This window comes from Bison bison, unplaced genomic scaffold (assembly GCF_000754665.1).
Source record: "Bison bison bison isolate TAMUID 2011002044 unplaced genomic scaffold, Bison_UMD1.0 scf7180017864108, whole genome shotgun sequence".
NCBI lineage: Eukaryota > Metazoa > Chordata > Mammalia > Artiodactyla > Bovidae > Bison > Bison bison.
This window is the reverse complement of record NW_011494680.1, coordinates 7,752,917-7,766,019: the sequence shown is the minus strand read 5'-3', so window position 1 is coordinate 7,766,019 and position 13,103 is coordinate 7,752,917. Positions and strand designations below refer to the sequence as shown.

At 41.0% G+C, this 13,103-nt stretch overlaps 1 protein-coding gene across 2 annotated transcripts in view; it reads left to right on the top strand.

Moving 5' to 3' along the window:
* Nucleotides 1-7,631, top strand: part of RB1CC1 (RB1-inducible coiled-coil 1) — a 31,899-nt gene extending 24,268 nt beyond the window's left edge. For both annotated transcript variants that reach the window (XM_010838950.1, XM_010838951.1), the window contains 5 exons: nucleotides 693-740; nucleotides 1,914-1,972; nucleotides 3,541-3,677; nucleotides 5,448-5,518; nucleotides 6,236-7,631. In XM_010838950.1, coding sequence (XP_010837252.1) covers nucleotides 693-740; nucleotides 1,914-1,972; nucleotides 3,541-3,677; nucleotides 5,448-5,518; nucleotides 6,236-6,313 — 393 coding nt within the window. In that variant the 3' untranslated portion in view covers nucleotides 6,314-7,631. The remainder of the gene's footprint in view (nucleotides 1-692; nucleotides 741-1,913; nucleotides 1,973-3,540; nucleotides 3,678-5,447; nucleotides 5,519-6,235) is intronic.
* The last annotated feature ends 5,472 nt before the right edge of the window (nucleotides 7,632-13,103 follow it).

Genomic DNA, 13,103 nt, shown 5'->3' with positions numbered 1-13,103 from the left:
AACAGTTCAGGATTCAGCAACAAAGTTTAAGTGTGAATTCTGCATACTAATTTTCAAAAATTAAGTATTTTCCAAAATGGGGCAAAAATAGAATATGTGAATAATGAAGAAAAGTTAGGTTTTTTATAGGGATTGATTGAGGTGCAGAGAAAAAAAAATGGCAATAGGGGTTCCTTCTTAATTGCAGACTTGCCTTTCTTTGTTCATAGAGCACTTTTCATTGCTTAGGCTTTGAAGATTTTTACAGTCTCTTTTGCTCTCCACAAGATAACTGCTGAGGATTCGGAGTCTGAACTGTACAGACATGTACTCTCGCTGCTCGGGTCTCCCCTGTGCTATTGTTAGTGAAGGGTCATCACGTCTGCTTGCCTGTGTGTAGTAACTGTGGGTCCCACCTCCTGGGCCACACCTCCTAACACAGCCTCTGGGGACAGATCTCGATAGTTCGTGTGTATTTGCAAGTCCTCAAGGGCTTCTAATGCAGATTAAGCTTTGAGAACACCTGACTTAAGGAAGTATACCTAAAAATTATTCCAATTGTCTTTTATGCCAGTAAATAAAACAGTTGGAGAGATTCCCTAGAAAAGAATGTCCCCAAGATCTTTTTATACTAGAGATCAGCGTTAGTCCATTATGTTTGGATTTGAGTATTTATGAGCATAAACCATCATCTCTTTTTCTCTTCTCTGCAGACACTACAGTTGAAAGAAGAAGAGAACAAGCGGTTAAATCAGAGACTGGTAAGGTTTCTCGCCCAGTTGATCTTGACATTTAAACTGTTTGGGTCACATTTCATTAAGAAGATCAGAAAGTTGTATGGTTTATTAATTCATGCCTGGTAGGTTTTGTTGACTAATCAGTTTTACAAGTCAGTCTTACGTGCTTTCATAAACCAGTTGCTTAATTTTTCATACTCTAATGATTACGATTTATGAGGAAGTGGGAGCAGTTTTGAGGCCTGTGTTGAAAACCTTAAGGTACTGATTAGAGTGGAGTTATTTTAAAGTAAAGTGTCTTGTAAGGAGGCATCCAGTTTCTTGCATGTGCCTATCTTAACTCGAGCAGCAAAACTTCCACGTTATTTCCACAACTTGCAAACTGTCAGTCCTGAACTTATGACCACAGCAGCTCTAAGGCTATTTGCTGTTTGTAAGTGAAGCACATCCTTTCAGGAAGACATGGAGAAGTTGCTGCCACAGCGGCTCCCCATGTGCTCTGGGCTGCCTCCCTGGGGGAGGACGCTCTGCTTGGAGGGCGTTGTCACCGTGCACTGTGCTCCCAGAGCAGTCGGCAGTGCATAGGACACTGTAGGTGCTGTTAAGTGTTTAAGACGGAAAGCCATTTATCTGTCCTTGGTTTGTGTGACTAGAGTTGGGCCACTCTGCTTGGGAGAGTTAGGTATCCCTGCCATCCTTTCTGGCCCCCAGACCTTGGGACCCACGTCCCCTGTTTCAAGTAACAGTGTGAGAAGTGGGCTGAAGCCTGACTGAGACCGGTTAGCCCCGCCCTCTCCCACCTGGATGCTTGCAGGGGAGGATGGTCGGCAGCCCTTCCTGGGCTGCTGGTCGCTCAGAATCGTGGGCTGTAAACTCTTAACTGAAATCATCAGCTTCTTCCTTCTGATATTTGTTAGGGTTAAGTGTCTGTTTATTGATAAAATAATTCTATATCCAGTTTTTAATCCAGCCAAATTTGATTAAGAATAGCATAAGTAGAAGTGTAGATAAATTTGTACACTGAGAGTAACTGTTAAAGGAAAGGCATTACGTTAATGAAGCGTGGGAGTTTGGGCCCTGAAAGCTGGGATGCAGACGTGACCACACATCATAGTGGAAGAAGTGTCTGCAGTCAGGCCTAGAAAGTGCCCGGAGAGAGCACTTGACTCATATAACCTTTGAACTGTTCTCTTCCAGATGTCTCAGAGCATGTCTTCCGTATCCTCGAGGCATTCTGAGAAGATAGCCATTAGAGAGTAAGTATTGTTTTTGTTTTTTATGATTTTTTTCTGTGAAAAAAAATTGCCAAATTGAATAGTACTGAATTGTTCATGAAAATGTGTTTCAGTGACTGTAGCCCTTCAACCTCAGTTTTAGTCAGCAGAGTGTTATACATTCATTCATAATTAATATTTTTTTAATTGAAAAGCAAGGTTTTTCTGTGTTATTTTGGGGATGTTGTTGTGCCCAGTCATGTCCAACACTTCTTGATCCTTTGGACTGTAGTCCACCAGGCTCCTCTGTCCATGGGCTTTCCCAAGACAAGAATATTGGATTCCATCTCCAGGGGATCATCCCCACCCAGGGATCAAACCTGGGTCTCCTGTGTCTCCTGCATTGGGATTTGAGGACATTGGGATCGTATTGGAAGTCCTTCCTGTCCTAGCTTTAATTGTCACTTACATTGCATTCCTGAAGCCTCTTCAGTTGCTGCCACCTCTTTTAAATCCCTTTTACCACCTTCATCTTTTTCATTTTAGATGGGAAACTCTTGATTTTTTAAGTTGCAGTGTTTCTTCTTCTGCTTATTTCTCAGACTTTGTTTTATTGATATGCTACACATCAATAATGCACTGCTTATCAGCATTGACTTAAAAAATAAACAAGACTTTCTCTGTAATGGATCTATCAACCAAGTGTCTGGGTTACTGACATTAAACCGAGTGATTTGAAAGGGCTGGGTGTATCTGTCTTTCCCTACCAGCTGTATGTCAAGTCAAATCAACTTACAGTCTTTCAAAAATGAGAGAGATGAGCTTAACACAAAAACCATCTCCGAGAAGCCCACCTTCCCTTTTGAGGCGTTGTCTTCTGATGTTTGTCCAGAACGTATCTGGTCCTATTCTTTTAGGCAGGCAGTTAATTGTGAGATAAACAGTTAATGAAGGAGAGACTGTTATCTTTGTAGAGTTTCCCTAGTGATGTTAATGATTTATCAGGTTCAGGACCACTATTGTCTGAGATCCAGATTAACTTTGAACTGGTATTGCGAAGACAATTCTGAAGGACCCTGAGGAGACAGACAGAAGCCATCTGAAACCTCAGGCCGTCACACCTGGTTTCCTTGCCTCTCCTTCCAGACTGAGGGGACTCTCCTCAGAGCCTGGAGCAGCACTGCTGGACAAGTTGCGCTTCCCTCCTTACGTGACTGTGCGTTTGCTCCCTCTATTTGTGTGCGTTGTTGTAAAATGGTGGGTTTGGATGAGTACCTTCTTCCTATAACTAGGTGAACTTGGGTATTTTTTTTCCTCCTCACCCAAGCTGTGTGTGTGTGTGTGAGTGAGTGTGTGTGTGTGTGTGTGGGTGGGTGTGTGGCTGTTTTCTTAACCAGTAGATTATGTTGGTCTCTGACAGTTGCTCGTGTTACCCTTTGAACATATGTGTATGTCCAGCACTCCTGTGAGCAGCTGTGTGAGCAGTCATGTAGCTGAGACATCTGCTGTTGCATTGATAGCTGAACTGGTTGGGCCCTGCAGAGTCCGCGAGCAGAGCGTTGAGGGGGAGATGGTGGCTTCTCAGGTGACTGAAGCTTTCCTCTGCTCAGTTTCCAGGTGGGCGACCTGGTGCTCATCATCCTGGACGAGCGCCACGACAACTATGTGCTCTTCACGGTGAGCCCCACCCTGTACTTCCTGCACGCGGAGTCCCTGCCCGCCCTGGACCTCAGGCCGGGAGAGGGCGGTAAGTGTCACACTGAGACATAAACCCGGTGTGTGCTTGTCTAACTGGGTCCGAGTTACACAGGCAAGAGAGAGCTCTGCTTCCATCTGCTTTTTTGTTTGTTTGTTTGTATTCGGTCTGCATTATCCAGATTATTTTTCTGGGTTCTGTTGACAGTTCAGCCTGAGTGCAGCTAATGCAGTCGGGTCAGTTATCTCATGCCCTGGCTACAGCAGGATTGTACTGTTAAAATGCTCATACCTATGTAAGCTTGAATATAACGTGCTCATTGGTTTATAAGGGCACTTTGCTTGTTTTGGCGACAATAAATTCTTTTAAATTATAAAATGTCTCTTCTGTGCAATATATCATTCTGTGTTTCTACCTTCTTTTTCGTTATTGTCAGTACTTTCATTTTCTTTTCAAAGCAATGAGCTTTGTTAAAATATACCAAGTTGGGGTTAGTATCTGGTACATTGTCTGGTATAATGTGCAATTATCTGGTACATTGGCCTTTAAAAGAACTCAAAAAGAACATAATAGACACCCTGAAATACTTTGCCTGAATAGAAAGACTGTATCCATTTGGTTTGATGTTCCTGTTTGGCCTGGAGAATTCCATGGACTGTATAGTTCATGGGGTCACAAAGAGTCAGACAGGACTGAGCAACTTTCACTTCACTTCCCTTCCCTTCCTGTTTGGAGCGGTCAGATGTCAGTTCTCTAACTTGGCCACTGCCTCTGTGCCTGTTGTTGGTGGGTTATATAGAGTGTAACCACAGAAAGTGAGACAAGGCAGTTGCAGTTTAGTTTACTAGTTTTATATGTGGAAAACCGTGAACTTAAGTTTTTTCTTTCTTTCTTTTTTTTTTTTTTGTGGTTTTTTGACCAGGGTATTATGGCCTTGACCAGGGGTACTTGTCACTCCTTGGACTTTAGTGTCAGACCAGGGGTCCCCAGCCTCTGGGATCTAATGCCTGTTGATCTGAGGTGGACCTGGTACAGTAATAATAGAAATAAAGTGCACAGTAAATGTAACGTGCTTGAATCATCCGAAACCATCTGCACCGCTGTCTGTGGAAAAATTGTCTTCCAGTAAACCAGTCCCTGTGTCTGTGTTTGTTTCTGATGGTTTATTCAGGAGATCTGTTAATTTACGTCTTGCCAAGTAATGTTTATAGAATAAAATCAGTTTTATCTTCTCTTGGGAATTTCAGAGGTTTTACTCTAAACAGATAAATTATTGGTCAAATATTTTTGGAATCAACTTTTTAAATGACAACTTCTGATGAATTTTAAGAGAATGAGCTTGCATCTCTCAGCTTGTGACATGAGTTTTTTCATCCTGTTTCCTTCCACATTTTTTTCCTTCCCTTCACAAAAGTAGTCCCTTCAGATGTTCTTTCATTCTTAGGTATTTATTTTGCACTGACTGTTTGTGTTGTGGTGCCAGAAATAAAAATGCAGTGCTTTGCTTTGAAGCTAGAAAATCAGTTTTCTTTTCAGCAGCAGAACAGGTCATGTGTCTGCACTTACAGTAGGTGGCACTGCTGAGCTGCTTAGAATACCTGGATTTATTTGTTCCTGGTTTGTACTCAGATTGTTTGCTTCTGATTTACTTACCATCTGCACTTAAAGGAAAATGAATCCAGTTTTGTTTTATAAGTCATTTTGCATTTCTGTGATTTCACTTGGGAGAAGGTCCTTAGTCTGTTTTAATTCTGGCAGTTTGGTTTTCATGAGTAATTATAATAGTACTTTCAAAAAGAAATTAATGATTTGATTCCATAGCTTCAGGTGCGTCTCGAAGACCGTGGGTCCTTGGGAAAGTGATGGAAAAGGAGTACTGCCAGGCCAAAAAGGTAAGCTTCATGGTGGGATGCAGACCCTGGAGTTGAAAGAAGGTTCTCTGGCTGTGTCATGTAGAAGTCAGGAGCAGTGCTAGTCCTGGCCTTTTAGTTCACTTGAGTCAGGCCTTGAATTTCGTGAATGTGAGTTTGCACCAGCAGTTTTATGAATATTTGTGTTACTTGCCTTCTGAAAATAGAGCTAGATTACCAACAAACGGTCAACCTGTACAGGAAAACTACAGCAAGTTACTGTTCTGTGTTGAGTTGCTGGTGCTTCTTGTGCAGTAAAGGAGCTGGTGATGAATCTGTCTGCCGGCAGAGCTGATGCGTCTTGACTCTCAGTGCCCCTCACTGAGGAGAGACAAGTGAAGTGTTGCTGGCTCAGCATGCGCCTGACTGTGATGTGGGCAGTGTCGGTGCTGTGGGCTCAGTGACCTCCAGTGAGCAGCTTCCCGACCCTCCTCTGTGCCCCGTGTACCAGCAGGGCTCGAGCCGGGTGGTACTGGACTTCTCTTTGATGCTCATAGTAATAACATACGGCTCACTTGGCACCGTATCTTTATCAGTGATCACTGACTCTTGCCTCAGTATTAGTGGCTGAGTCTCCACTCATATGGGGAGGAGGCAGGTGTCCTCTAATAAAGACCCCCCCAGTAATTCAGCTTTGAGTAGTGTGATGGGACGGAACTTAGGCACTTTGGTTTAATCACCCTTTTCTTTCTGTCTTAGGCACAAAACAGATTTAAAGTTCCTTTGGGGACAAAGTTTTACAGAGTGAAAGCTGTGTCATGGAATAAGAAAGTATAATTTGCGGAAGAAATTGAGACCTTCTGTGACGTTTTCCTGGTTTGTCCAACAGTGCTCTTTCATCACTCCAAAAACAGCAGGCCATCTTTTTATATAAAAGTCAACAGGACAATGTACTTCATTGGTGTATATCATTTACTTTTTACCTGGCTACACTTTAGGAACAATAAATTCATCAAAACTCTGAGCTGAATTAAAATGGTTTTGTTTTTTTCTACCCAAGTAACTCTAGAAATGGGGACCAAACTAGTTCATTATCTCAAAGGGCATACCCTGTGCATTGTGGCCTACGATTAGCCATGCTAATTGCCTGTTACATATACATTAGCTTGAACTTAGATAGTCCGTGTTAGTTACTGTACCAGCATTTGTCTTTTTGTGAAGCCAATATCAGAAGACTTGCACTCTTTAACACATTCTTTATAAAATGTATACATTCTTCAGAACTATTTAAAGAGGAGTGTTCCTGCATGCAGATAATCATGGTTTTGTTTGCCTCTGTAGATTACTAAAGCAAATTGTTTCATTTATTTTTTTAAATGCCCTTTGATGTTTCAAAACAAAAAGGAACTCTAATTCAATTGACTGACTTTAAGATCAGGCATATCTACAGTCTTGAGAAGCACTTTGAGCAGATGGTCGCCTGGGTTTTCCAAGGAGGTGTGTGCTGGGGGTGGTCTCCAAGTGGCACATAGCCCCTCCCAACACTTTTGTACTCTGTTTAGAAGAATCATATCGACGAGGTCGTAATTCATGGTTCAGTTTCAGAAAAAGCATAGTCATTGTACATTAACCATTTAGAGGTCATTTAAATAACAAAATGTTGTATTGTAAAAGACATGTAGAATTTTAAAACAATAAAGATTTGAACCTGTAAATGTGTGTGCCTTTTAAAGATGGAAACATTTTTAATATATTTGAGTGACTGCTGGGAAGTGTGAAAAACTTGTTCTGTATCATATCGAAGAGAAACATGTTTATTACAAAAATGTTCTTTAACTGTATGCTATGTAACAGGGTCAAACAGCCTTCTGTAGAGTAGAATTGTATAAACCCGGTCTTCAGATAAATGCCGCGAACAGAGGCATCTAAGTGAGCTGCCTGAGTGGATTGGGACTTGTTTCAGGTTTGTTGCTAGAGAACAGTAATAAAATGGCTTTTTTTTTTTTTTCAGAAAGTATTTAATTTCTTCATAAAAATAAGTTAAATATTTTTTTAAATATGTATATCTAATAGTACAGAAAATGGAATAAACACCATAGTGTATAGAAAACTGAATTTGACAACATATTAATGAATAAATGGACAAATGATTTCACGTTTCTCTTCAGTCCTTCCATTGCATCCTCACGCAGACAGCATCACCAGCAAAGAGCTCTGTGTAAGGGTGGGTCTGCTGAGCAAGGTGTTCTTGGGTCTGAGTGAATCTGCCCGGTGGGCTTTTTTGACTTCAAATTTCAGAGTCATGCTGTGGAATGCTGGCTGAACCTGATCTCTCCTGAGTGGCACTCTTTAATGTCAACTTTTGTTGCTTATCATTTTTCTTACATCCTGTTCTTTATCCAGCGGTTACCTATGCCTTCATAAAGCAAACAAAAAGAAAGTATGGTTTTCTTAGTTACAAAGAAGAGAAATGAAGCCTGGTTGGGTTTCCACCCTCTTTGGGTGGGTGAGGCCAGCCATGACATCAGAGTGCCCAAGCTTCTGTCCCAGGTCTGACTTTATCTGGGCAAGCTGCATAAACTCTGAACCTGCCTCAGGGTTATTTTAGAAAATTAAGTGGTGAAAATGATAAATGTAAAGGGCTTTGAACAATTTCAGATAAACAGACTTAAGTACTTATATATGTTAGCTATTATAAAGATTTCTTCTTTGTCTAATCAGAACCTGCAAATTCACTATTCAAACTTGAATAGAAATGTAGCTTTATTGTAAGAATGAAAGTTTAAGTCACATTTAGATGCCAGTATATTTCAAGCACATAAGAATTATGTGGATGGTTTTATTTTTGTAAAGGTACCTGGATATACTAAGACCAGAATGAGCAAAAATTACACAAATTTTATTTTTATTAAAAATCATCATGGTGTAAAACATGCACATGCTTTCAAAAAAAAATTAATATGCCCTTAAAGTGAAAAAAGTGAAAGTCGCTTACTCATGTCTGACTGTCTGTGACACCATGGACTGTGTAGCCTGCTAGGCAAATCCTCTGTCCATGGGATTTCTCAGCCACGAATACTGGAGTGGGTTGCTGTTCCCTTCTCCAGGAGATCCTCCTGACCTAGGGATCGAACCTGGATCTCCCACATTCCAGATTGATTCTTTACTGTCTGAGACACTAGGGAAGCCCTTAAACCCCTGTCCTGTTTCCCAACTTTGCCAGGTAGAGGTAATTTTGCTTGTTTGGCCACTTTGATGTGCTAAGCTATATGACTAAATTGGTATTTCTGGATAAAGCATTTTTATAATGTCAGTTTACTTTCTCATATGAAAGGAAGATGTAGTTACTTTACAAGAACCTTTTCTGCTGTCATTCCTGTGTAGTACATTACTTTTTAGTTGGTTAGCATTTACGTTATCATGACTTCTTTTTAAGTAGCCATTCTAAGTGGGTGTTTTATGTGCTTGTGGGGAATTTCTGTGTTTTTGTTGAAGAAATACCAGTTCAAGCACTCTTGTCCATTTTTTTTGTTTGTTTTCTTTTTATTATTGTAAGAGTTCTTCATATATACTGGATTCTACATTTAGATGATTTATAAATATTTTCTCCCATTTGGTAGGTCATCTTGTCAGTTTCTTGAAAATCTCCTTTGATGCACAGCTAGAATGGCTCTGAAACCTGTTATCACTTTGAGACTTTTGAGCTCTGGAGAAAGTGGAACCCACCACCACCACCCCCCCTTACAGAGCCTGAGTTGCCTGTATCTCTGTTGAACTGTTCCTGCAAAGGAACTGCTTCTCTATTTCATCTCTCTTCCAGGGCACAACTGAAGGAAATCAGTGGACACTTGCAAACGTTTCTTGGAAAGCTTTCCTAGCCAAAAACGTGTTTGTTAGTTTTGCCAGTTAACATTGCTGCTAAAAGACGTCAGTCAGCATCTTTCCATCTTCTGTTCCAGTAGCAGTTTTTCTTTTCCAGCCTTCTCAGGCACTTCCCTGTTCTCCCAGCCTCGTCAGGCAGCAGTGCCAAGTGCTCTGCCCCTCACTCTGGCTGCTGGTTGCTGTGTCAAGTATTTGGTGACCGCTCACCCAGAACAGTGGCTTATGATAACATTGATTTGCTTCACGTGGGTGTGCTCATCTGTCAGCTCACCTTGGGTTGGGAGCTCCATGACATTGCTCAGGCCCTCCAGGTGCTTTACTTCCTTATATGTCCTGTCAGAGTACCCTTGTTTCTGAGCAGTGGCCACAGAATTCCTAAAAGTGGCAGGGGGCAGGCAGCAGAGTCAGAGGCTTAGAAGACTTCACATCACTTCTACCAGTCTTTTGGTCACCCTGAGTCACTGAGCCAATCAACACAGAAGTAGCTGCATAGATATAATATCCATGTATGTTTATAGATATTTGATATATATATATGTGTGTGTGTGTGTGTGTGTGTGTGCGTGCACAGCTACTCCTGTGCTTCAAGTTGGGCCAATGACATATATAAATGACCCAGAGGGATGGTACGGGGAGGAAGGTGGGAGGGGGGTTCAGGATGGGGAGAACATGTACACCCGTGGTGGATTCATGTTGATGTATGGCAAAATCAATACAATATTGTAATTAACCTCCAATTAAATAAATTTAATAAAAATATTTTTATATACACTCTTTAAAGCGCCACATGTATGCTTTAAAAACAAGTATGAATATTTATGTAAGTAAGTGTATGTATACTTAAGTATAAAATAAGTACATATATATGTAACTAAGTATAAATTCAAAGTATATACTTATATATTTATATACTTCAAAATTAGTATAGTATATAACTATTTTGTAATATGCAAAATATATATACTACAAAAATAAGTTTATATGTAAATATATGTCCACATACATTAATAATAGTCACTCAGTCATGTCCAACTCTTTGTGAACCGTTGGCCTAACAGTTGCTCTGTCCTTGAGATTTTCCAGGCAAGAATACTGGACTGGATTGCCATTTCCTTCTCCAGGAGGTTTTTCTGACCCAGGGATTGAACACAAATCTGTGGTTCCTGCATTGTAAGCAGATTCATTACCTGCTGAAACATCGGGAAGCCCAAAATGTGTGTGTGTATGTGTGTAGCTACTCCTGTGCTTCAAGTTGTGTGTGTGTGTGTGTGTGTGTGTGTGTGCTTCAAGTTGCAAGCAGATTCGTTACATGCTGAGCCATCGGGAAGTGTGTGTGTGTGTGTGTGTGTAGCTACTCCTGTGCTTCAAGTTTGTGTGTGTGTGTATGTAGCTACTCCTGTGCTTCAAGTTTGTGTGTGTGTGTGTAGCTACTCCTGTGCTTCAAGTTTGTGTGTGTGTGTGTAGCTACTCCTGTGCTTCAAGGTGTGTGTGTATGTGTGTGTAGCTACTCCTGTGCTTCAAGTTGCAAGCAGATTCGTTGCCTGCTGAGCCATCAGGAAGTTGTGTCTGTGTGTGTGTAGCTACTCCTGTGCTTCAAGTTGGCTCAGTGACTTGGAGATATATATATATATATTTTTTTCTATGCATGTATTTTACATACAACAATCTTTAAAGCATCACATGTATTTTTGAAGTTAGGACTGAAGTAGCTATTGGCCATTAATGTTTAGGTGTAAATATCCTTGATTTTTTTTAAAGCACATGATTTTAAAATCTAATTTTCATAAATGTACCCTTTTACTTACTATTAATAACTGGGAAGCAGTTTAAACTGTTACTAATGTCCATTAATTGACAGCTTTTATGTTAGCCATCCTCTTAGAATATAAACCAGCCATCTTTGGCCAATTTGTGAGAACACTTTACACAGTTTACAGTGTTCATGGGTAAAATGGAAATTCAAATGGTTCCTGGCGTATCACTGGTGAGACACACTATCAGCTAGAAGCTATGTGGTTTATAGACTTCTTAGGTGCTTCTGACGCCAGGGAGGTTGAGCCCCACCTGTTTGTGTCTCACTTTAAAATAGGTGAGGCTTCATAGCAGCATCACTTCCAGTGTTGGCGGAAACAAACCTCCATATGACATGTACATATACACATATACACAACCAGTCCTCTCTAATGTACCCAGATCTCCCACATTGTAGGCAGATGCTTTACCGTCTGAGCCACCAGGGAAGTCCTAGGGTTTTCACCATCACTAGGGTTTAAGGCAGTTTAGGAAGTGTTAGTACTTTGGGGAACTCCAGTAAAGCATCTGCCTGCAATGCAGGAGACCCGGGTTCGATCCCTGGATTGGGAAGATCCCCTAGAGAAGTAAATGGCAACCCACTCCAGTACTCTTGCCTAGAAAATTACATGGATGGAGGAGCGTGGTGGGCTACAGTCCATGGAGTCACAAAGAGTCAGACTGAGCGACTTCACTTCACTTTGACAAATGTCAAGTGTTGCTTCAGAGGGGTCTCTGCAGTGTTGTGGACCCTAATGGTACAGATGCTTCTCTGATGGTCTGATTCCAAACCCATATTGTAATGCTTTTTTCTCAGGCTAGTTTAGAAATGCCCCCAACTAACTCCTGTACTGGCCATAGTGGATAATTAATTTGGCTGTCATTTGTAATCTCTTTGGAATTCTGTTTGGCCAGTAGGTGTCTCCTTAACCAGCCCAGGCATCTTCCATGAGTTTGGTTTCCTAAAGAATGAGTTCTTAAAGTGAACTCATATGGAACTGGAAAGCCTAATCTCACAAGCTTATGTGATGCCTGAGTTTTCCGCAATTTCAGTCAAAATTTTAAGCTCCAGGCTTCTCTCTTCTTCCTCACTGTTTGGGAAGTATGGAGATGTCACCGCCTATGTATTAATAGGTATCACTTTTAAAACAAGTTGTACATCGTCTATCTAAACCAGTCAATCCTAAAGGAAATCAAACCTGAATATTCATTGGAAGGACTCATCTGAAGCTGAAGCTCTGATACTTTGGCCACTTGATGCGACGAGCCGACTCATTGGAAAAGACGCTGACGCTGGGAAAGATTGAAGGCAGGAGGAGAAGAGGGTGACAGAGGATGAGACGATTGGATGGTATTACTGACTCAATGGACATGAGTTTGAGCAAACTCTGGGAGATGGTGAAGGACAGGGAAGCCTGTCATGCTGCAGCCCATGTGGTTGCAAAGAGTAAGATACAACTTAGCGATGACAACTCATGGTCAGCAAAAGTGCATACTTTCCCCTTTATTTTCATGCCACTGTACACTTAATTAGATCCTTTTTTTAAAAAAATAATAACATTTTCATGAATATCCCTCAGATTTAGCTTGTAACATTGAGGAGTACATGGGAACATGGAAGAGCAATGAGCCATTGTCTTCTGTGACACTCAAAATCTTACCAGACAGATGGTTCTTTTTGTTACCAATTAGAACTAAAAGCAATTGTGCATAATTTAAAAATACTTTGAGATGCCTTATAAATAAGTATCATCATGTAATAAGTAAGAACATTAGAGGTCACCTTCTAACTGTAGTACCTGATATTCCACAAAGCATTTCTACATTGACGCGTTATAACACAAGACACCATGCACTCCTTGTAACAGCAGAAGGCTTTCAAACTTACAAAGTTTTGATTTCTTGAAAAACAGGCCGTTTACTGTCATCAGTGATCAGGGTATTAGCTGAGATA